The 23,949-nt window shown below is 47.8% G+C and overlaps 1 protein-coding gene across 1 annotated transcript in view; it reads left to right on the top strand.

Annotated features, from left to right (window-relative positions):
• Nucleotides 1-23,271, top strand: part of LOC115504042 (polypeptide N-acetylgalactosaminyltransferase 17) — a 114,369-nt gene extending 91,098 nt beyond the window's left edge. Inside the window, exons 5-6 of the mRNA XM_030300689.1 lie at nucleotides 20,827-20,994; nucleotides 21,733-23,271. Of these exons, the coding sequence (XP_030156549.1) occupies nucleotides 20,827-20,994; nucleotides 21,733-21,861 (297 nt within the window). The 3' untranslated portion in view covers nucleotides 21,862-23,271. The remainder of the gene's footprint in view (nucleotides 1-20,826; nucleotides 20,995-21,732) is intronic.
• Nucleotides 23,272-23,949: the final 678 nt, after the last annotated feature.

Genomic DNA, 23,949 nt, shown 5'->3' with positions numbered 1-23,949 from the left:
TATGGCATGTTCGGGGGACAGTGATATGGTTGTTGTAGGGCAACCAGTAGGGACAGGGTATTGAGAGCCCTGGGTGCCAGGATGAGGGGCCGGGGCTCCCCCCTGAGCATCTCGGGTGTGATCCGGAGAGCCGTGAGCCACCAACGGCGCGTCACAAAAGCCGACTGGCCCGTGAGTCCAACCCCAGACCTCCTGAAGCTACGGCCTGAGAATCTGCATGCTGTCATCTCCAAGTGTTTTCCTGTCTCAGTCAACACCATCTGTTAGGCGTCCATTATGGGCCAGGCTGTGTGACTTACAGGTCAGATACATCTCTATTTGCCCGACATGAGGCCCAGTGTCCCAACCGAATTCTTCTTTCCGGTTTATAATACTACTACTTCTATATAATCGGGGTTGGGTTTTTTTTTTTTTTTTCGTTTTTGCGGTAAATTCATTCTTGTTAGCGAAACTGCAAGGTTTCCCTGACACATGCCATCAGGTCACCCCACCTCAATCGAGGTCTGCCACCTCCAGAAGTCCCTTGAGCCCCTTCGTGATTAATCCCTCCCTCTGTCCCCAAATTTGAGGCCCAACTTCACCTCCTGGAACGGCCCACCAGGCAACAGTTCTGGTACAGTTTCCTCCCTGAGCCGAGGCCGACAGCCAGCACGCCAGCACAAGGTTGGAGTCGGTGGTCCCCTGGGCGTTCAAGGTGCTCCCCGTGAAATAGCCCCTAGCTGTGGCGGAACATTCTTGGAGGTGTGTATCACAGAGAGGGGTGTCAGGCTCTGTCCCGAGGGCCCCTGTGACTCCCTGCACTCCAGGGAGGTATCGGAGGTCTCTCTTCTGCTGGCCCCCCGCCCCCCATCAATACGTCTTATTCTTCCTCCCCCTCCTTTTCAGAGAAGCTCCCATTCCTTGCCCTCGGTGAATTCATCACCAGAATGACAGATGAGAATTCTCTTATCCTGTAATTAAATTTAATCTGATCTTCGACTTATTCTTTGATGGCTTCATCTTTTAAGTGATACATCATCCAAACACCTTGTCACGATGATGCATTGTGCCAGGAAGGCGCTGGTGCCCCCCTGGAGTGACGGGGCTCCCACAGCTATTAGCACGCGGAAGGCACTCAGAAAACGCGGAAGTTAATGACATCCAAGCAGCCTCTTGGCTTCCAGGCAAAGTCATGTAAGCGTTGGGGCTCAGGGGCTGGAACCGTTGAGAGCGCACTGAAGGTACCACCCCCGGAAGGATGGCTTTGCCCCCGAAAACAGACCTGTGACTTGGGGGACAGGCCGCTCGCACTTGGTAAGAAGCAGGCCCGGGAATCCCTTTCAGTTCCTGGAGAGCATCATGAGGCCAGAGCTGGGGAGCTGTAGACCTTGTGGGAAAATCGGGTTGGAGGAGGGAGGGCAGCTACCCATGTTAAGGAAACCTGCAGAGACAAAAAGAGGAGGGAAAAGAGAGAGGAGGGGGAAGAAAACGCCAGCGCTCTTTGACACATCCGAAATATGACACCACCGAGTCTCTGTACCATTCATTTCCATCTCTCATCTCCTGTGCGGTATTGTTAAAAACCCTCTCCTTGCGTCCCAGTGCAACACTTTTATAAATTCATTTTGCCTCGTTGCAGATAGCAGGAATATTAAGCGCTTTGTTGTTGTTGTTGTTCTTCTGACTCGTCTTCTCTCGAGATATTCAAACTGCTTCGGATTTTATTATTTCCAGGTTGTTAGCTCCTGCCTTCCAGGCCCTGCCTCCATCCAGCCTTTGTGAGCGTCCCTGGTGCCCACCTTCTCTGTAGACCTCCATGCGCTTTGCACTCCTGAGACTTTCCCGAGGCTTCAACTTTGCTTCCCTGTTTGATTTCCGATCCCCAGTTCACTTTTTTAAATTACCCCTGACAAGTGGGTCTTGAGGTCCACGTACAGGAAGCAGGAATGCCCGATTTCCTAAATGGCATTTGGAAGTAAATGCATGTGAATTTTATCTTGCTTAAGGAGGACTCCAGGGTTAAGGAGGAATTACTGTATTACTGCTTTCTTGCCAGAATGGGTTGATGAACTATTCTTTCCAGAAAATCAGAATTCTTTTCCAGTAGAGATCCTTTTTTTTTTTCTTTTTTCCTTTCTTTCTCAATTTCAGAGAGAGAGAGAGACTGAGGGAGGGAGAGGGGCAAAGGGTGAGACAGATAGAAAATCTCAAGGAGGCCCCATGCTCAACATGGAGCCTGACCCAGGACTTGATCCCACGACCCTGGGATCATGACCTGAGCCAAAATCAAGAGTCGGACGCTCAGACGACTGAGTCAGCCAGGTGCCCCTCCAGTAGAGATTCTTAGTTAAAACTCTTATGTCTGCTTAGAAGTTTAGTGGATTTTTTTTCTCCAGCCACAAAAAGTGATCCGGGTAGATTTTGTGTTAATGTTAGGTATGGAATAAGGAAAACTCACACTGAATAGTCAGATGGTGACCACATTTTCAACTGAACCTTTCTCCCTTCCTTGCCCAGAGCTGTTAAATTCAAAGAAAGTCACTGCTAATCTTTTCCTTTTCTACTAAAGATGCAACAGCATTGCAATGAGTTTGGAAAAAAAAAATTTAAATCATCCATAATCTCGCCATCCTAAAACAACTATGATCATTTCCGAGGTGGGCTTCCAGCCCTTACGTTTTCAAAGAAGTATGTTGCCTTCCTAGGCTGTTCACAAATCGTTGAATTAATAACATCCCTTCTTCTGAAGGACAAGAAGAGGGAAGTGGAACCTACTGGTGAAGAAGTCTTCAGTGCCTTAGCACTACCAGGAGCAGCGGCGAAAGAGGAAAACATTACAATAGCCTCACCCCCTGGCCATTTAGTGCTGAGAATTTCAGCGCTTCTTTGGAACAGCAACGTCTGTCGAATGGTTATTTTCAAAGACGTTGCTTGTTCAGAATGGAGACGGTCTGAGAACCTGGCCAGTCAGAGTTAAGGGCAGATCCTGAAGAGTTTATTGCTAGTGCAGCTCAGGCCATTGGTCTAAGATGTCAGGGCCTCTGAAGTCTGAGTTCCCATCAGAGAAGGCCAGAGGAAGACCAAATGTCAGTAGCACAATGTTCTAGACTGTTCTTATCTACCGTCCTACCACCTGCCTGGCTTAGAAGGTAGGGGTGCCAGGTTTGGGACAACTTTCTGGAATCCAACCCACATGGGGACCACCAAGGGTGCCATATACACTGACATTGGTTCCAGAAAAGGACCTTTTGCAGATTTCTCTGTGCCGTGGTGGTGTCATCACCAACCCCCTTCCTGAGAGTGCTGCCCTGCATGGCCTCCTGGCTTCCTCCTGCAGCTACAGGGGCCAAGTGTCAGGTGACGGAGCCTACTTTTCAAGAGATTCCTATCTTGCCTTCCTGATACTGCTCCCAAAATTAAATGTCTGCAGGGCTTGAATCTGTGGCCCTCCATGGAAATGGAAATGTCAACCAGCCAAGAACTGAACACCTTCCCAAGAAGCCTTGCAGGAAGGCTTCGTGCACAAGGATGTGGGTTCTCGTCAGCTCGGGCTCACTATCCCCTACTTAAATGGTTGGTTTGGCCATGCACAGGATAGGAGATTTCAACCTGGGGGACGTATGGTCATCCAAAGGCCCACGCTTGCACTCCAGATACTTTTTGTCATGGCATTCTCTGTTGGGAATGAGGCTCCTAATTCCAGTGCCAAGGTGGGTAGGAGCTAACCAGAGCCATGCATGGCTAAGTGGAGATCTCTGATCTCTGCACCTTAGCGAGACTGGAAATCAGGAAATGATACTTCACCCACATCTCACGTCAAAGTTAATTTTTCCATGGTGATGCTGAGAGGTACCTCAGTGGTTGGCTTCTAAGCTGTGAAATTGGGCAAGACACTGAAGCTCCTCGTACTTCAGTTTCCTCCTCTGTAATGTAAATATCATAATAGTATCCACCTCATAGAGATGCTGTGTCAGTTAAACAAGCTAATCGATGATGAAAAGTTCTTAGACGAGGTCCACGGCACATGTCATATAAAGATGATGTCCATGGTGCTGAACGTGAGACCCTGGGAAAGCTTCAGTTTTCCAAGAGTCAGTTAGGAACACAGTATTCTACTTTTTGAGGCTATAAAAGCCAGGAACAAATAGCAGTGAAAACTTGAACATCCCCAGGCACTTTGAGCACCTCAAATCCTCGTATACCTTGCAAGCAGTAGGTTGGACCAGTGATATCCAAGGTTCCTTCCAGTTCTAAGGTTTTGGGACACATGAGCCTTCCATCATTCAGCTAGACTTCTAGCTTGGTTCAGTTCTTCAAGGCAATGTTACCTGGAAAGCGGGTTATTTGGAAAGATGGATGAGACATGGAGACTCCTACCGCCTAGGAATTCATAGTTAATTAAGGTGTTATTATATAAAATAGCTTGGCGATTGGCTGAGTCCAACCACCAGTATTTTTTTTTTTTACTTATCAAATTTTTGCATATTTGCAAAAATTAAAAAATTTGAGAACATGGTCCAGGTTCTGGAGAAAACTCCAGCCTCATAGGTTGCCGATAGAAATACAAATTGGTGCCATTTTTTTTTTGAAGGGAGTTTGGCAATCCTTACCAAAGCTACAGTATGCTTACTTTTTGACCTAGCAATCCCCTTGCAAAAATCTACACTGAAGATACATTTCCAACAATGTGAAAACACACATGTGCCCTCCTGTATTATTTGCAGTTGCAAAATATTGGAAACCACTTTAATGCCTATTCGTAGGCATAACATGGGCCACCCCTGTGAACTCATACTGAGTGATTTCCCCATACGGTTAGATGCAAAAGGCAAAGTACAAAGGAAGATGCTTAGTATGCTAACCGTTATTTAAGACAAATGGCCTCTGAAAAGTAAATACCTTTATCTGCTCATCTGTGCAAGAGATTCAGGAAGGATAAACCAGAAACTGATGAGATTGGTTACTTGCTGGAGGTGGGTGAGAACAGGGTGGACAGAACGTGGGAGCAGAATAAGGAATGAAAGGGGAGTGACACCTCTCAGCGCAGTTTTCTGTCAAGTCCTGGCTCTTAGAACCACGGTGATATTGAAAATCTCTGAGAAATAATAATAATTTCAGCATTCGAAGATGTAAGGAAGAAGACCCACAATAGGATGCAAACAGTAAATGAAAAAAAAAATTCACCCAACTAAATGAATAACATAACTGCACTGTTGGATGGGGAAGAATAAAGCCAATCTCAATGGCTTGGAACCGGTTTGGACAGTTTTGACTGGATTCTAGAAACTTAAAGGAAAAAAGAACCATTGCCAATAACGCATTCTAGTCAGTAAGCTTGTTTTCCACAGGAGTCTGGGTTCACAATTCTGAAACTACTGTATGTGAACAAGTAAGTATATAAAGTATGGATAACGGACATGATTTCACTCATATGTGGAATTTGAGAAATGTAACAGATGTTCATACGGGGAGGGCAGGAAAAATAAGACAAAAACAGAGAGGGAGGCAAACTATAAATACGGAGAACTCTTAAATACGGAGAACAAAATGTGGGTTGATGGCGGTTGGGGGTGGAGAAAATGGGTAATGGACATTAAAGAGGGCACTTGTTGGGATGAGCCTTGGGTGTTATATGTAACTGATGAGTCACTGGAGTCTATTCCTGAAGCCAAGACTACACGGTGTGTTAACTAACTTGAGGATAAAAAGAAAAAAGGAAAAAGAAAGTATGGATACTGGGAGCCTGGTCTCTTGCTGTTAGAGAAAGAGGTTATAAATAAGGAGAGGGTATGGCTAGAATGAATGTTGAGTTGCAATGTGAGGGATCAGGATGAAGTTATTTTATAGGTGCATGTAAAAATATATAAATATACATGTATAAAACATAGAGCGAGGTGTAGAAATAAATTTGTAGAAAATGTAGGCATAAAAACAAATGTGCCTATGGGTTGGTGTACATACATATATTTCCTAGCTCTGAGAGCGTCTAGAAGCAATACAATCCAGTAGCAGTGAACACATCTAGCACCCAGATTTTGGATGACCGCAAGGATGGAGCGGAAAATACAGGGTAAGCCTGGAAAACCTTGTGGGCGGTGTCAGAATAAAAGGAAGTGCTCTTCAAAAGGTGTTGTCTTCTCAATAGAACGTAGGAGCCACCCGGAAAGGAGTTCCTTATGTCCAAAGCTGGAACTATATAGCTGGAACAATAAAATATTGGATTGTCACTCATATGACTTTTTATTTTTTTTATTTTTTTTAAGAATGCACATAAATTAATTTTTTTTCAATATATGAAATTTATTGTCAAATTGGTTTCCATACAACACCCAGTGCTCATCCCAAAAGGTGCCCTCCTCAATACCCATCCCCCACCCTCCCCTCCCTCCCACCCCCCATCAACCCTCAGAGTGTTCTCAGTTTTTAAGAGTCTCTTATGCTTTGGCTCTCTCCTACTCTAACCTCTTTTTTTTTTCCTTCCCCTCCCCCATGGGTTTCTGTTAAGTTTCTCAGGATCCACATAAGAGTGAAACCATATGGTATCTGTCTTTCTCTGTATGGCTTATTTCATGTAGCATCACACTCTCCAGTTCCATCTACGTTGCTACAAAGGGCCATATTTCGTTCTTTCTCATTGTCATGTAGTACTCCATTGTGTATATAAACCACAACTTCTTTATCCATTCATCAGTTGATGGACATTTGGGCTCTTTCCATAATTTGGCTACTGTTGAAAGTGCTGCTATAAACATTGGGGTACAAGTGCCCCTATGCATCAGTACTCCTGTATCCCTTGGATAAATTCCTAGCAGTGCTATTGCTGGGTCATAGGGTAGGTCTATTTTTAATTTTCTGAGGAACCTCCACACTGTTTTCCAGAGTGGCTGTACCAGTTTGCATTCCCACCAACAGTGCAAAAGGGTTCCCGTTTCTCCACATCCTCTCCAGCATTTATAGTCTCCTGATTTGTTCATTTTGGCCACTCTGACTGGTGTGAGGTGATACCTGAGTGTGGTTTTGATTTGTGTTTCCCTGATAAGGAGCGACGTTGAGCATCTTTTCATGTGCCTGTTGGCCATCTGAATGTCTTCTTTAGAGAAGTGTCTATTCATGTTTTCTGCCCATTTCTTCACTGGGTTATTTGTTTTTCGGGTGTGGAGTTTGGTGAGCTCTTTATAGATTTTGGATACTAGCCCTTTGTCCGATATGTCATTTGCAAATATCTTTTCCCATTCCGTTGGGTGCCTTTTAGTTTTGTTGATTGTTTCCTTTGCTGTGCAGAAGCTTTTTATTTTCATAAGGTCCCAGTAGTTCATTTTTGCTTTTAATTGCCTTTGGGGATGTGTCGAGTAAGAGGTTGCTACGGCTGAGGTCAGAGAGGTCTTTTCCTGCTTTCTCCTCTAGGGTTTTGATGGTTTCCTGTCTCACATTCAGGTCCTTTATCCATTTTGAGTTTATTTTTGTGAATGGTGTGAGAAAGTGGTCTAGTTTCAACCTTCTGCATGTTGCTGTCCAGTTCTCCCAGCACCATTTGTTAAAGAGACTGTCTTTTTTCCATTGGATAGTCTTTCCTGCTTTGTCAAAGATGAGTTGGCCATACGTTTGTGGGTCTAGTTCTGGGGTTTCTATTCTATTCCATTGGTCTATGTGTCTGTTTTTGTGCCAATACCATGCTGTCTTGATGATTACAGCTGTGTAGTAGAGGCTAAAAAGTCTGGGATTGTGCTTTGGTCTTCTTCTTCAAAATTACTTTGGCTATTTGGGGCCTTTTGTGGTTCCATCGTATGACTTTTTAAAAATGCATGAGTCCACAGTGACATCAACTCATGGAGAGAAAGGATAGCTCTTCCTTCAGTAGAAGTCCGCTTAGCAAATGTAGAAGGAATGTGGAAAGTGCAAATCACCCCGAGGCAGTCATGCCAGTAATATCTGTTGAAGTCCAAAAGTAACAATGGACGCTAAACTTGGTGGGTGAAAATATGATGAAAACGGAGATATTTTCAGTTTCTGAGTATCTCCCTTTATAAAGGGAAAATAGTAACTTCACAGTTGAGAAGCCCAAAAGACACCACCTTAACCAAGTGATCAAGGTTAACGTCACTAGTAATGAGACCTCACAGACCCCTGATCTGATGCCCCGAGAAGGGCACAGCCTCATCTCTGTGGTTTGTCTTGTTAAAAATGCACAACTTGGGGCGCCTGGGTGGCGCAGTCGGTTAAGCGTCCGACTTCAGCCAGGTCGCAATCTCGCGGTCCGTGAGTTCGAGCCCCGCGTCAGGCTCTGGGCTGATGGCTCAGAGCCTGGAGCCTGTTTCCGATTCTGTGTCTCCCTCTCTCTCTGCCCCTCCCCCATTCATGCTCTGTCTCTCTCTGTCCCAAAAATAAATAAACGTTGAAAAAAAAAATTTTTTTAAATGCACAACTATGACTTTAATCATGAGAAAACATCGGACAAACCCAAATTGAGGGACATTCTACAAAATAATTGCCCCGTACTCTTCAAAAGTGTCAAGGTCATTAAAAACAAGGGAAGACTGAGGAGCTATCCCAGATAGGAGGAAATTAAGGAGATGTGAAAACAGAATGCAGTGGGGGATCCTGGAAGAGAAAACATAGATGGAAACTGCTGAAATTTCTGGGAGGTCTCCGGATTAGTCAATAGGATTGTACCAGTGTGAATTCCCTGGCTTGGGTGATCATGCCATGATTATGTAAGATACTAACTTTCGGGTAAGCTGGATGCCAGGTATACTGGAACTCCCCGTACTATATTTGCAAATTTTTTGTAAGTCTAAAATGACTTTGACCTAAAAAGTTTTAAAAAAACATCTTTTGAGAGGTCTAGTTGACTGGAATTATTGGCGGAGAGGTCAAGGGAAGGGGTGAGGGAGATTGGAGGTGATACTACCCTGGCTTCACCGGGAGGTAGATAGTGGTGCCATTGTTGAGATTGGAGACATGGGTTTTGGAGGATGATGTGAGTTCTGTTTGGGGCGGTGTGAGTTTGGGGGGGGGTCTTGGAAACCCCCACAGTGATGTCCTCCAGGCAGCTGAACATTCCAACCAGGTGCTGAGGACAGAGCGGGAGAGGCAGATGGGGCTTTGGGGGGGGGGTGCACCAAGGGAGAGCAGAGCGCCGATCCTAGGACAGACCCTAGCGTGGCTCCACATTTAATGCTGCTGCCCCTCTAAAGGGGTGGCTTTAGAGATGTAAAGTTGAGTTCTGAGAGTCCCCTCCAAGTCCACTCCAGGCAAGGGCATGTAAGATCTGGATCAAACTGGGGGAATGAAGTGGGGGGTGGGGAAGAGAAGGGCAGGAGCGTAGCAGGAGACCCTGCTGTGGGATCCAGCCTTCTCCGGATCAGGGATCCAACTAGAAGTTACCCACAGACCTAGGCAGAGAGAACCCAATGGTCCAGGTAGCCACCTGGGGGTACTCGGCTTCCCGCAAGTATTGTCGGGGCTCTTGGGCCAGCAACCCTTGGACAGATAGCTCTGAGAACAGGCAGAGAACGGGAAGGAAGCTGGGAGTGGCTGAGTGCCGGGAAGGAACGGGGCCGGGAAATGCTGGCCCCATGAGGCCACGTGGGAGCCCATCGGAAAGAAAAGAAGTCTGGTGAATTAGAAACAAGGCCCAGTTCTCAACTGGCACATGAGGTCAGGGGGGAATAAGAACAACAAAACATACAGGGCTTCCTATGCCCCATGCCTTCTTCTCACTAATTTACTTAATTCCACAACTACCCTATGACTTAAATTGTAAAATTATCCCCATTTCGAAAATGAGGAAATAGAGTCTCACAGGGCTTAAGGCCTCAGGTCATAAAACCATTACGTGGCAGAGCTTAGATTTCTAGAGCAGGCTCCACAGTCCAAGTCTTTAGCCATATCATAGACTGCCTCGTTGATGACACAGCACAAAGCCAGGAACCCTGTTTCAATTGGCAAAAATGAGAAGGTGAGACAGATTTAATTAAGATCTTGCTAAAAGGGGAGCCAAGTGTTTGCCGGCATTTCCACACTACACCCAGATAACAATCCTACCTTCCTATGTCACGCCACAGAGGCAAGAAAGAAATGTATCTGTTCATTGGAAAATAGAGTCTTTGCTTCCTGTAACTCAGGGTGAGCTTTGGAGGCATGCTCAGGAGTTGTCTCCAGATCTCTGGGGATTGGAGTGAACTATTCTGCTTGCCAGCCCCTCTCCCACTCGGCTCCTCTAACCCTCATCCTGGTGCTGCCCTCATTCCAGAAGGCTCCCAGCTCTCTCCACAAAGTTATGGCGGCCAGACCCTGCCATCCCCCGCCTCCACTGGCGATGCCTTTCGTCTATCCACTCCTCAACCTGTCTCTGCAGGAAAACCACCCCCAAGGTTTTGTGGCATGAATGTGTTTCTCCGTTCGTTCTTGGTAGCGGCACATTTTCTGGAAATCTAACGCTTTCATCAAGCGTGATGAGTCCTAATGGTGGAAGAAGACTGAAGAGGGAGGCCTTTGGAACCATCCAGTCCCCTAGGAACTAGCTCTCCCTACACAAAACATATCTGGTTCTATCGCCTACCTTCTAAGCTCCCAGGTAGATTTTTAAGTCAACTTTATTGAGGTAGAAGATCAGCACAATACACGTCATCTATTTAAAGTGTACACTTGGATGAGTTTTGACAGGGTACGTGCCTGCAGATCTCCCTTCCTGATCAAGCTACGCGACATTTCCATTTCCCCCAAAGATCCCCCCTGCCCCCGTTCTCCGCCCCCAGCTGCCAAACACCATGTGTCTGCTTGCGATACAGTTGGAGACATTTTTCTTCCCTATTCATTTTGGGATCAGGCACACTCTGGACAGTGACAGAGAAAGTCTGTTTGTTTTTAAGAATGTACACATGCACGCGTAATCACCAGAAACCACTCCTTCGGCCAAGCAGCAAACAAATACATTCAGCCTACAGCAGGTTCAAATCGATGGAACCCGTCTCCCTGTGTCCGGATTAGAAGGTGGGGAAAATGCATTTTTTTCATTTAACAGTGTGTTTCTGCACTGACTAGGCCTGGTTTTAAAATGACGAGAGAGACCCTTAATGTGAAAGCAATTGCAAGCCATGTTTTTATGGACAATTCGATGGATTGTGCTGTGCTCCAGAGTCATTCCACAATCATTTGGCTGGTTTTTGTTTATTTGGCTATAACCTGCATATTTCAGTTTTCCCTCAAGGCTCTTCAATGTGGGTTAATAGTTGTGTGTGCCTCTTAGATCATCTCAAATAGAAAATTCTTTTTCTCTGCTAAATGAGAATTAATTGTATTTGAGCTCAGAGGGTTTTTTTGTTTTTGTTTTCCTAATGCACTAGGGTTGTGGATAACAGCATTCGTTTCTCCTCTTGGGCCCAGCAGCCAAACCTAGAATAATCCCATTCAATTCAAAAGGCATTTATAGAGCGTTTGCTTTCTGCAAGATACTTTCTCACTCCTTGTGCAATATAAAAACGAGTAGGATGCTGCCGTCCTAAAACAATAGCAGCAACAACAACAATGAAAAGCTATAGCAAGGAATGTCACAGAACACACAAGTAGGTAAGCTGAACGAGATCGCATCTGGGCGGGGGCTTTGTGGAACCAGGGGAGATCCGATAGGGGTAGGGTGGGGACATATTCCACACAGGGAAGACTTCTGGCTGTTTTTGAGAGACCTCAAGTCACCTGTTGGCCCGAGCCAAGAAACCAAGAGTTACAGCTGAAAAGCTAAGCTGGGGACTTACAATAGAAGATCATGGTTAAAAAAAAAAAAAGTTTATTCTTAAATCAGAGGGTACTAGAGCAACTGAAGGTTGAAGCAGAGACTGATAGGATTTGAACCTGCAGGAGTAGGAAGGACAAGTAGAAACTGGAAAGGCCTGGAGGTGGGAGATCAGGAGGAAACACAAGAGAGGGGAATAGGAAGACTTGTAGCTTTGGGGATGGGGGAGCGCGTAGGGGGAAGGATGACCCAAGGTTGCAAACCTAGAGCCTGGGAAGAGCTCAGGAGTACGGGTGTATAACAGGGAGCTGATTGCCTGTGGGCCATAACTGGGGAAGCGAGAGGCAACAAGTTTCGGGCAGTTACCGACTCAGAGGAGGAAGCTTCACCCATTGGCTCCTCGGTGGAGCACGTGATGGGTGAGTGCATGCTTCTCCTCCTCTTTGTGAGATTGCGTCGCTAGAACATCGCAGTGAGCGTCGCAGTGAGCGTCGTACTGAGGTGGCAAATCCCACAGACAGTGGCTTGGCCGTGACTTTGTGGGGGAGCACGTGGGCAGAAGGTGAGAAGACAGCTTCCAACGACAGAGCAGATTAGATACTTTGAAGGGTCTGCCCACCTCTGCATAACCAGATGCTAAATCAACTACAACAAATATCATTTTAAACCCATGCTAGCTGCACAAAAAGTGGTTGCATCCATTACAATGATTTGCTGCATTAACAAATCACCCCAAGACACTTTCAGATAAAGAATCTGAGAGGGTTTCCTATGATAGATAGTCACCAAAGGAAATACTTCTTCTTGTAGAAGGAGATTGAGCTCAGAAGAGTGTCCTGAGGAAAGAATGAATTATAAACAAAGAAATTTATAAACATACAAGTAAATCCAAAGAAACGTTTCTTGGGGCGCCTGGGTGGCTCAGTTGGTTAAGCGTCCGACTTTGGCGCAGGTCATGATCTCACGGTCCGTGAGTTCGAGCCCCGCGTCAGGCTCTGTGCTGACAGTTCAGAGCCTGGAGCCCCTTTCAGATTCTGTGTCTCCCTCTCCCTCTGCCCCTCCCCTGTTCATGCTCTGTCTCTCTCTGTCTCAAAAATAAATAAACGTTAAAAATTAAAAAAAAAAACAACAAAAAAACTTTTCTTACGTAATAAGAATAATGTCTACATTGGGGCAAGGAAATATAACCACAAGCTGAGCAGTTAAAAGGAGGTGATCAAATTTAGTGTCCTAACATCTTTGAATTTTATTGAGTGGAGTAGACATTTGAATATTGAATAATTTGCAGGGCATCTGGGTGGCTCAGTCAGTTAAGCATCGGACTTTGGCTCAGGTCATGATCTCATGGTTCATGGGTTCGAGCCCTGCGTCCAGCTCTGTGCTGACAGCTCAGAGCCTGGAGCCTGCCTCAGATTCTGTGTCCCCCCTCTCTCTCTGCCCCACCCCTGCTTGTGCTCTGTCTCTCTCTCTCTGTCTTTCAAAAATGAATAAACATTAAGAAAATAAAATTTAGAATATTGAATAATTTGCTCAGTAGTTAATATTAGATTTCAAGAGTGAACCGTAAAATAATAGAAATGAATAGAATTTCCAAATCCATAGAGGAGAACAATGAAATATGATAATATTCCAACAAATCAAACTGAACCAATCCCAACTAAAGCAAATAAAGGAGAAAAGGGAAACAGAGAAGGCTGGATGCACAGAAAGCAGAAAGAAGGATGGTAGAAATAAGGCCATATATATCATTAAGTGCAATAAAAACAAATTGGCTAAACATTTTGGCTAAAAAACATAGATTGTCACCCTAGTTTTTTTTTTTTTTTAATCCAGGAGTATTCTGTTTCCAAGAGACACATCTAAACATAGGAGAGAGAGGTTGAAAGTAAAAGCATGGAAACAGGCAATTCTAAAGGGCAGGATGCTGGGGTAACTAAACAAAGCACCTTCCACACAAAACGGATTCTTAAAAATGAAGTGTTCTGTTTCATGACAATGAAACTCACCAGGATGGTAGAATCCTTCTTGGCTTGGGTGCTCCTCTCACATCTGTTATCGTCTCCCCTCTTTCAGTGCAACCACTTGAGTTGAGACCTTCATCAGCCCCTTCGCCTTCCATCATGTCCCGTGGCAGGTCATTGCCCATTTGGCAGCCAGTGTGGTTTTCCCACAAGTCAGGTGGCTCCTCAAGAAAAAGCCGCAATCCCTAAGCACCGTGTGTCCACATAATGCAGTCTCATCTGCACTCTCTCCCACCTCCCCGCTTCTGCCCCATCACAGCCATCACGCTCCCTCATGGTGAGCTATGCCTAGATCATCCAAAACACTGCATTTCTTCTGGTCTCTAGGCCTTTGGATATGTGCTCACCTTGTCTGATCTGATCTGCCCTCTCCTACTCAGTTGTTCGGCTGACTCCAACAAGGCTTCACTCAAATGCCCCTTCTTCTCGGATGCCTTTTCTGACCTCCCTTTTCTGAATCAGGGCCTCTTCTGCTCTGGCTATAAGAGCCCACTAAGAGGTGGGGATAGAGCCATGAACAAAAAAGACAAAACTTCTGTCTCATGCCTCTCACATTCTACTGGATGGAGCCAGACAACAAACCCTATAAATAAGGAGAAGATATCATCTATAAGGAGATAATATGTGCTTGGAAGGATATAAAGCAAGAAAAGGGATATAGAATACATGGTGAGGGTGAAATTTTAAGTAAGATGGTCAAGAAGATGACATTTAAGCAGGAACTTGGAAGAGGTGAGAGAGTGAGCCATTCAAATACCGGGGAAGGAACATTCAAGAGAGAAGAACGGCCAATGCAAAGGCTCTGAACAGGAACAAGTATGGCCTGTTCATGGACCAACAAGGAAGCCAGTGTGGCTGGAGTGGAGTCAGCAAAGGGTACAGTGGTAGAAGTTGAGCACAAGCAGCTATTATTAGGTAGCATTGGGTCTTCGTAGCCCTTTGTAAGGATTTGACTTTTATTTTGAAGGAAATGGGAAGCCTTTGGAGGATGTTGACCTGACTCCAACTTGAAATAACATAATTTTAAATAATGTAATATTTTAAAAGCAATCATTGATTGCCAATATGGCAATCCAATGCCATATTGAAAAAAAAAGACCAAGGGAGGCAAGGGTGAGAGCTGGGAGACAAATTAGGAGGCCATTGTACTAATCTAGTCAAGAGACAAATGTGGCTGGGTACAGCGAGGTAGCAGTGGAGGTGAAATCTGAGTGTAGTTTGCTAATGGTTGAATATGGTGGGTCAGGGGAAGAGGCGAGGACGAAGCCAAAGTGTTTGGACCCAGCAACTGGAAGGATGGAGTTCTCATGACCAAGATAGAACCAATACTGTTTTGATCCTATAAATCTGAAATGTTTATTAGAGCCCCAAAGGTATGTCCAGTGGCGAGTTAGATAGACAAATCTGGAATTGAGGAGAAAGTTTGGTTCGGAGATAGAAACTTGGCACAATTAGCCAAGTTAGCGTATAGATGCCACTGATAGGCCCTAGAATGGCAGGCTCTCCAGGAGAGGTGGTTTCACCTGCACCCTGTGTAGTGTCTGGCCCACAGTTGGTGCCCCATGGAAAGACTAAGAAAAAACAATTGAAGTTGGTAATTAATGAATCCTGTTGACCTTCAAGAGAGCAATGTCAATGCAGAGTGGTGGTAGCAGCCAAATTGCAAGGCACTAAGGAAAGAGAGAGCGAAAACAAAGGACAAAATAAGGAGAATGAAAGCTGTGACTGGAGATTTTCTGGGCATAAAGATCTGGTTATGCTTGCAGCTTGGAAGAAATGAAGGAGAAGGGAGAAATAATGACTTAAGGTACCTGCGGAGCCAGGAGGAGACGGAGCTGAAGGAAATGAGCAAATGTGAAGGAAAGGAAGTATTGAAGGGTAGAGAAGGTAACTTCTCCACAAAGTGAGAGGCAGAAATCCCCTTGACCAGTGAGGGCCCAAGACACCATGCTACAGGTTAGGATGAAGGGCACATTTTAAGAATCTAGACCTTGCTGGGGATGGGAAGGATGCGGGCTGGCAGAGTCATGTGAGGCAAATGATAAGATGACTTGGGGCACCATTGGAATATGGGTCCACAGCGGGTGCAGGCAGTCGGCACCTGGCCCTGACCCTGTGGAAGCAGGAGCCAAGGGCACCTGCAGAGCCAGCAGTCCTGAGCTACCAGGAGGTACCAGGGTGGCTGCCTGTGGTTCACAGAGATATATTAAAGACCCTGCTTGCACTAGCAATGGACATTCCAAAAAGGAAATAAGAAAACAATATCATTGACAGTAGCATCAAAAAAGATAAAATACTTAGGAATAAATTAACCAAAAATGTATACGTCTTGTACACTGAAAACTACAAAACATTGTGGGAAAAAAAATGGAAGACCTAAATAAAAAAAATATACACTGTGTTCTTCGATGGAAAGACTTAACTGCTGTTATGGCAGTACTCCCTGAGTTAATCTACCGATTCAGTGCATTACCTATCAAAATTCCAACTCCCTTTTTTGCACAAATGGAAAAGATAATCCTAAGATGCATGTGAAAATGCAAGGGACCCAGAGTGGCCAGAACAATATTGAAAAAGAACAAAGTTAGAAGACTCACACTTCCAATTCTTTTTTTTAAATATAATTTATTGTCAAATTGGCTAACATGCCGTGTGTACAGTGTGCTCTTGGTTTTGGGGGTAGATTCCCCCCCACACTTCCAATTCTTAAACTTACTACAAAGCCATACTAATCAAGCCATTCTGGTGCTATCATAAGGATAGGCACATAGATCAATGGAACAGAATTGAGAGTCCAGGAAGAACCCTTCACATTTATAATCAGTTAATTTTTTTAACAAGGATGACAAGACAATTCAACAGAGAAGAATAGTCTTTTCAACAAATGATCTTGGGACAATAAACAGTCACCTGAAAAAGAACAAATCTGGACCCATACCTTACCTCATATTTGAAATTAACTCAAAATGGATCAAAGATCTAAAGGTAAGAGCTTAAACTCTAAAATTCTTAGAAGACATAGAGGTAACTCTTCATGACCTTGGGTTTGGCACTGTTTCTTGGACATGATATCAAAAGCACAAGCAACCAAAGGAAAAAAAACTGATAAATTGAACTTCCTCAAAATTAAAAACTTTTGTGCTTCAAAGGACACTCTCAAGAAAGTGGAAAACCAACCCACAGAATGGGAGAAAATACATGAACTCATACATACACCTGAAAAAGATCTGGCATCCAGAATATACAAAGAACTCTTACAACTCAACAATAAAAGGGCAATTTGTCCATGAAAAAAACAATGGGCAAAATATCTGAGTTGACATTTCTCCAAAGAAGATCTACAAAGTGGCCAGTAAGCACATGAAAAATGCTCGATGGCATTAGTTATTAGGGAGATGTAAATCAAAACCACAATGAGATACCACTTCACACCCAGTCGATGACTAGAATTTTTTTTTAAGGAAAGAAAACCAGACAATAACAAGAGTTGGCCAGGATGTAGATGAATTGGAACCCTGGGCATGTAAGCTGGTACAGCTGCTTTGAGATAGTTTGGCAACTTCTCGAAAAGTTAAGCACCAATTTACCATATGACCCAACAATTAGCATTTCTACTTCTAGTTATATAGTTAAGAGAATTGAAAATGTATGCCTCACAAAAACTTATGTGGGAATGTTCATAGTGGTATCATTCATGATAGCCAAAAAGTAGAAAAAAGCCCAAATATCCATCACTTGGTCCATGGGTACCCAGAATAGTCAAGAGGAAAATGAGATACTCCTACACCACCTTGGAGGGAGACACCAGAGCATGTTGCGCCAAAGACTTGAGAGGAGATGCCGTGGGGGTGGGAGAGTTACAGAAGACCCTGTGGAATGGAGAGAATCGCCCTGAAGTCTAGGAAAGTTGAGGACAGTATATTCTAGAAGAGGGCCAGTAAATAGCTTTTCTAGTCAGGGAAACAGCTGGAGCAAAGCCTTGGGGGCGGAAAAGCCTATTGTACCTGTAGAGGACAGGGAGCAGAGGTCCTTAAGGAAGGAATACCACGTCTGGGGAGCTGGGAGGTAGACTAGACGGTGGTCCAAAGACACCACAAAGACTCGTGATCCGGGACTGAGACAAGAAGGATGTGGTCGGCATGAGGTCCAGACACGCACCACGTGCATGAGAAGCAGTGTGAGATCTGTTGGCATAACTTTAGTACCATCGTCCTTTCAGACCACGGTCCCCTTCCCACGACCCTTGGCCAGGTCCGCAGAGCCTCTGCTTGTGCCCTCCTCGTATGGGTCTTTGGCTTGGGAAACCACCTTCCCCCAGATTGGAAATCCTATAGGACCCTGCTCAACCCTCCCTGCCCAACTCCCTTGGGGCTGGCACTTGGCCTTTGCAGGTCCTACTGGCTGGGATCTCGTCCTTTGCTCACAGACCCTCAGAAAAGAGAGCCTCTGACTCCTGGTGGCATTTAGCTTCGCTCTTTAAACATCTGGGTCACAGATATGCTCAGTTAATTAATGTTCTTAGCACTGTTCATTTGCCTGCTGGATAATAGATTGATTCATAATTTCAATAAGCAGCTGTGTATATCTTTCCCCTGAACATAAAGGCAGCCTGCTGTCATTCATCACTTTGCATTTGGTGAATTTGAGTATATTCAGAGAGACATTGTTTAGGGAGGGGTGAGGAGGGCTTCTGATTTTATCTTTTTGCCTCTAACAATCACTCTGATTTGGAACTAATTTGGGTTTAAAGCACACGTTACCCGCATCTCTCACAAGGGCACTTAATAAAACCCCTGTCACTTGTTTCAGAGGGCACCAGGTGGGCTCTCCCTTGGCGATCAAAGCAAAGGGTTTCTGAGTGGTTGTCCTCAGGAATGAGGACCCCTGCAGGAAATCCCGTCCCCTGGAGAAGAGGTACTGAGCAGAGCTGCCTCCTTGCTCCGTTCCTGACCAGAAACACCCAGGGTCTCGGGAGGAGCCCAGGGTCACGTAGGAGGAGGCCCTTCTGCTGCCCAGCTCTGGCCCAGGGCGGCCAGCCATCGGGTCTCTAGGGTCCCAAGGAGAGAGGCCAGGACCCTGCCAGGTGACCAAATGTCCTCATGCCTCAGTTTCTTCGTCTTTAAAATGCGGAGAGCAGTAGAAACCTATCTCAGAGTTGTCGTAAGAATTACGTTCTTTATCCTCTGCGAGATGCTTAGAAATGGTGCAGGGTATGCCTTTAATACACGCAAGCTGGTCATTTTGTTTTTTAATTCATTCAGCACCAGCTGTATATTAACAATCTTCACTCCTGCCCCCGCCCACCTCCTAGGAGGTGAGAGCAAAAATGAGAGATGTATCTTCCTGTCTCATTGCCCTCACCAGCCTGCATTGGCGTTATCTCAGGGGGAACACAGTCCCGTCCTTACATTCCCAGAAACCTGTTCCCAGGCTGGGCACACAGAGAACTCTTCAAAACATGCCTGTTGGAGTTTAAACGAATAGACATGGGCCGCGTCTTTTAAACGATGTCGTTCACCACGTTGATAACATCCACAGACACGTTTTGAGCACTTGGTCTGTCATTTTCCCCCAGCAAGGAATGACATTAATTAGACGCAGTCTCTGGCCCCCAAAAGAGTGCGAAAGACAGATGGATGCATTCGCTCAAAAGTTGGTATCCAGGATTATAAACAACGTGGACGAGCGGGAGAGGGAGTCCACTGAAGTAGCATGGACCCCGCCGCGGGAAGGGTTGATAGGCAACAGCATCTGTGTATCAGTCAGCTTTTGCTGCGTAACAACTACTCCAAACCTTAGTGGTTTATCGTTGCCCATGAGTCTATAGGTCAGCCAGACGGTTCTGTGATCTGGACCAGGCTCGGCTGACTTCAGCTGGGCTCATTCACACATCTCCTGGCAGCCAGGAGGCCGGCCGAGGGCTGCCGAATCTAGGACAACCTCATCCACTTGTCCGGTGGTTGGCTGGCTGTTGGTTGGGCCACCTGTCCCTCCTCCTCTGGCAGGCCATCCAGAGCTACCTGCCAGGGTGGCAGCAGGTTTCCAAGAGCAAGAGGGTGGAAACATGCAAGGCTAAAGGGCTAGTCCAGCACGTGGCACATCCTCCCTTCCGCTATGTTCTGTGGGCCAGAGCAAGTCGCCGGTTTTCAAGGGATGGGGAAATGGAGTCCACTTCCTGATGCACGTGGCTCTAAAAGTCACCGTGCCCAGGGTGTATAGAAGGAAGGAGTGAAGGATGCGGCCGTTTTGGCAATCTACCACAATCCCCCAGGATTTGTTGCTGTGCGTGGAGCCGTCAACAAGTGCCAGGACTGTGTCGCACATTTAGGACGCTTCTGCTTTTTCATCACTGTAAATAATGGTGCAGTAAAAACCCTAGACATGAACTCGTGTTTGCGGTTGCGATCGTTACCTTGGGATGGATGTCCGAAGGGGAATTTATTGGGTCAAGAGAAGAAAACATTTTAACAGCATGGAGCCTATATGTTGAAATTCCCTTTTTGACCGGCTGTAGCAACTTACCCCCGCTCCAGCCCATGACAAAACGGGAATAGGGTTGTTGCTGTTGCTGTTGCTGTTGTTGTTGTTGTTGTTGTTTTTAATGCGGTATCGCGTTGCTGTTTTAGTTTATCTATTTTAACACCTATCAGGTTGAACGCTTTTTAATGTGTTTCTTTTTTGGTGAGCTGCCTCTTTGGGCGCTTTACAGCAGGGTGGAATGAATGAACGAGTCCCAGTTTACAAATGGGGAGGAAACGCGGGCTCAGAGAGGTTAAGTGACTGCTTCGAGGGGGCCCCGCCAGCTGGAAGCAGAGCCAAGCTTTGAAATCAGATGTCCTGTGCTTTCACTGACCCCTGCTCCCCCCGTGTTGCTGAGCAGAAGGCTAGAATCCAGAGACGCTGACCAAGGGCGTGCTTAGAAGAAAATCAGACCGGCCCTGGGGGAGCAGGACGCAGCCAGGGAGGGGGCTTCCTGAGCAGGGCTCGCCTGTGAACGGCGTGTTTGGTGGCCAGGACCGCGGCACTGGCAGAGGCCTGGATGAGACGTGCGGGCCCGAGCCCCCCCTCCCCACCTCTCGTCTGCTCTCTCCCCAGCTTGCCCGCTACACCAAGGAGGGCTTCCTGCACTTGGGAGCCCTGGGGACCACCACGCTCCTCCCTGACACCCGCTGCCTGGTGGACAACTCCAAGAGTCGGCTGCCCCAGCTCCTCGACTGTGACAAAGTCAAGAGCAGCCTGTACAAGCGCTGGAATTTCATCCAGGTGGGTACCCCCTGGGAAGGGCCAGCACCCCAGAGCAGGTAAGGCTGCTGCAGACCACAGGGAAGTCCGACCTCCCCAAGGAACGGTGCCCAGGAAAGCACACCAAAGGTTTCCAGCCCCGGGCCAGGCTCGTGAACCCAGGCCACGTCCGGGGGGAACCGGCGGTGGCGGGGGCCTTCCACCTGGGACAGCTTCCGGGTCCCTTCGGCAACACCAGGCCGGCTGGGCTCCGGCAGATCTCGGGAGGGGAGTGTGGGCGATGTCCCTGAAATCTGCTAAGTGTCTACAGCCGCTGCGATTGAGAAAGCCAGACCTTCAATGTCCCTGCAAATCCCGCATTCCCACACCGTCGCCCATCGGGGCCGGTCCCCTGGCTCAGCCATTCAGACTTGGTGAAGCCGATGCCCATTCTGACTTCGGGGTTTCTGGATGGTCCCTCCCCCTGGGCAAACAATTTTGGTGGGACTGTTCCCCAGGAGAGGCCACGCGCCAGGCCTCTTTCTCTGTCTCTCTCCCTGTCTCTCTGTCCCTGTCTCTCTCCCTCTCTCTCTCTCTCTCTCTCTCTGCCTTTCGGTCTCTTTTTCTCTCATGGTCTGATCCCTCTCTTTCTCTCTCTATCGGTCTTATTCTCTATATCTCTGTCTCCACCGATCTGTTTCCGTTCTCTGTGTCTCTGTCTCCGTGTCTCTCTATGTCTCCCTGTCTATGTCTCCGTCTGTCTCTCCGCCTTTTACCCAGAACGGAGCCATCATGAATAAGGGCACGGGGCGCTGCCTCGAGGTGGAGAACCGGGGCCTGGCTGGCATCGACCTCATCCTCCGCAGCTGCACGGGACAGAGGTGGACGATTAAGAACTCGATCAAGTAGCGGGGAGGAGCAGGGGCCCCCGGAGCCTGGCCCCCGGGACAAGGTCTGCCCGTCTTCTGGGCCAGCCGCCCTGGTGAAGAGACAGCGAGGAGCCAGCCGGGGCTCAGCAGCCCTTCCGGGGCTTCTCCAGGGGCCCCGGATGGAGACTTGGTGTCCCCAGTGGGCGCTCAGCTGCCGTGAGGCTCGTGCCCCCTGGAAAAGCCCCCCGACCCTTCTCTGGGAACCCGGGAGCCGTGTCTTCTGCAGCCTGGATGTGGACCTCGTACCATGGAGTGAACCCCCCCACGTCCTCCTCGTCGTCTTCGCAGCCACAATCAGGACTGGGACCGGCAGGGGCCCCTCCTCGTCCTCGTCTCTTGCAGCTGCAGCAGCTCCTGAGTGCCACCCCGACCCTCGGCAAGGTGGGGGGTGGCGCTCAGTCACGTCCTATCTGCCCCTCCTCAGAGGAGGCAGTCAGGCCCTGGGACTCCGTTTCCCTGGAGGTTGCTTCTGCCCCGATGCCCATTTGCAGCCCGAGGCAGCCTCCACCCCGACCCTTAGCGGCAGACGGCTTTGGCGGCTACGGCCCTGGACTTTTCTGGACCCTCCCTTAGATGGCCTGGAAGGAATTAATGCTTCCACGGTCACCAGGGCGCTAGGCTCTCGCGTTCCGGGGCCAGCTGCTCTGCCCGTGTCCGCAGGGAGCCAGAGACAGAAAGAGGCTGAGCACGTAGGGAGGTCATGGCTGTAGGGGCCCTCCGGGCTGGAGCCGGGCCAGTGCGGCTCTGCCCTCGGGAGACCAGGGGGCCCTGACTCATGACCAGGGAGGCCGCCATGGGAGCCTCCACCTGGAGCTTTAGGACTGAGGCCAGCACAGCACGGGGGGCGGGGCGGGGTGAGGGCAGGACCCTGGAAAATGCTCCGGGTTCATCTCATCTCACCCCATGCTCTGCTGGCTGACAGGGGAGAAGGCAGTCGATTCCTCTCTGCAGAGTAATAATTGTTTTCGATTGCCCTCTGGTTAGGGTGCACTTGTAAATCAGAGTTAATATATGGACGCGTGTGCATGCCTACGAGTGTGTGTGCCTGCGTGGTGTGCGTGTGCGCGTGCATGTGTGTGTCTGGGCGTGCGCCTCCGAGTGTGTGATAGAGCGGGTGTCAGAGTGTGGCCTCGGGCTTGCCGCTTCGTTGCTCACCTGGATCAGGGCGAGGCTGCCGGAAGCATGGGGGGTTGGCCACGCATCTGTGGCCAGGAGGACGCGGCCCAGCCTGGCCCCATGTGGCGCCCCAGATGGAAGGCTGTCCCTTCTCCCGGGTCCCTCTCTGTCCCTCATGCTGTCCCCAAGGGCCAAGCCCTGCCCAGAACCAAATCCCGTAGTTGCCCGGTTTGGGGTTCACAGTGTCTCATTTGGTGGCATCTTATTGGTGATCCCCCCCCCCAATTCCTCCCTTGTGAAATAAATACATGTGAGCACTTCCCCAAGCAGCCTTGTTTGCTTCTTGGTTCCTCCAGAGCCCAGGGTTTGGGGGGGAGTTCCTGGAACATGGCAGAGGGCTCTTTCGGTTGGGGGGTTTGGTCTCACTGTAAGCAAAAGCCGTCGCTCGCAGCACGAGGCTGAGACAAAGCCGGTCGGCACTTGCAGTCACCCCCCGAAGCAGGACAGAACTGGACATTTTGGTGCTCGTGTACTAACCCCCTTGCGGACCCCAGCTTAGGAGGCTCAGGCTGGTGGGGGAAGCGGAAAAGGGGAGGAGGGTTGAGGTGACCTGGCCGAGCCCCTCCTGCTCGTGGCAAAGTGAAATCCTTAAAGATTCCAGGCCTTCCATCATGGAAACGCGTATGGGACGCACGGTCAGGGGTCCCCTCAGCTGTGACAGTCCCTCTTCCCTTCGAAGAAGCCCAGAAGGTCCGTCTTCTTTGACGTCACACAAAACACAGACACGCGCACCAATGGCAGTTGCCATGTTTCTTTCGGGTTCTAGGAGAATCAGGGTCCAGGAGCGTGCTGATGGAAAATGCTAGAGTCTTGGGGTGACCGTGAAGTGAAAAGAGCTGAAGGTCTGCAGGTTCCCACGGGGCTCAAGGGATAATATCACAGTGTGATGCCT

Source organism: Lynx canadensis, chromosome E3 (genome assembly GCF_007474595.2).
Source record: "Lynx canadensis isolate LIC74 chromosome E3, mLynCan4.pri.v2, whole genome shotgun sequence".
In the NCBI taxonomy this organism is placed as follows: domain Eukaryota; kingdom Metazoa; phylum Chordata; class Mammalia; order Carnivora; family Felidae; genus Lynx; species Lynx canadensis.
This window is presented reverse-complemented; position numbering and strand designations above follow the sequence as displayed.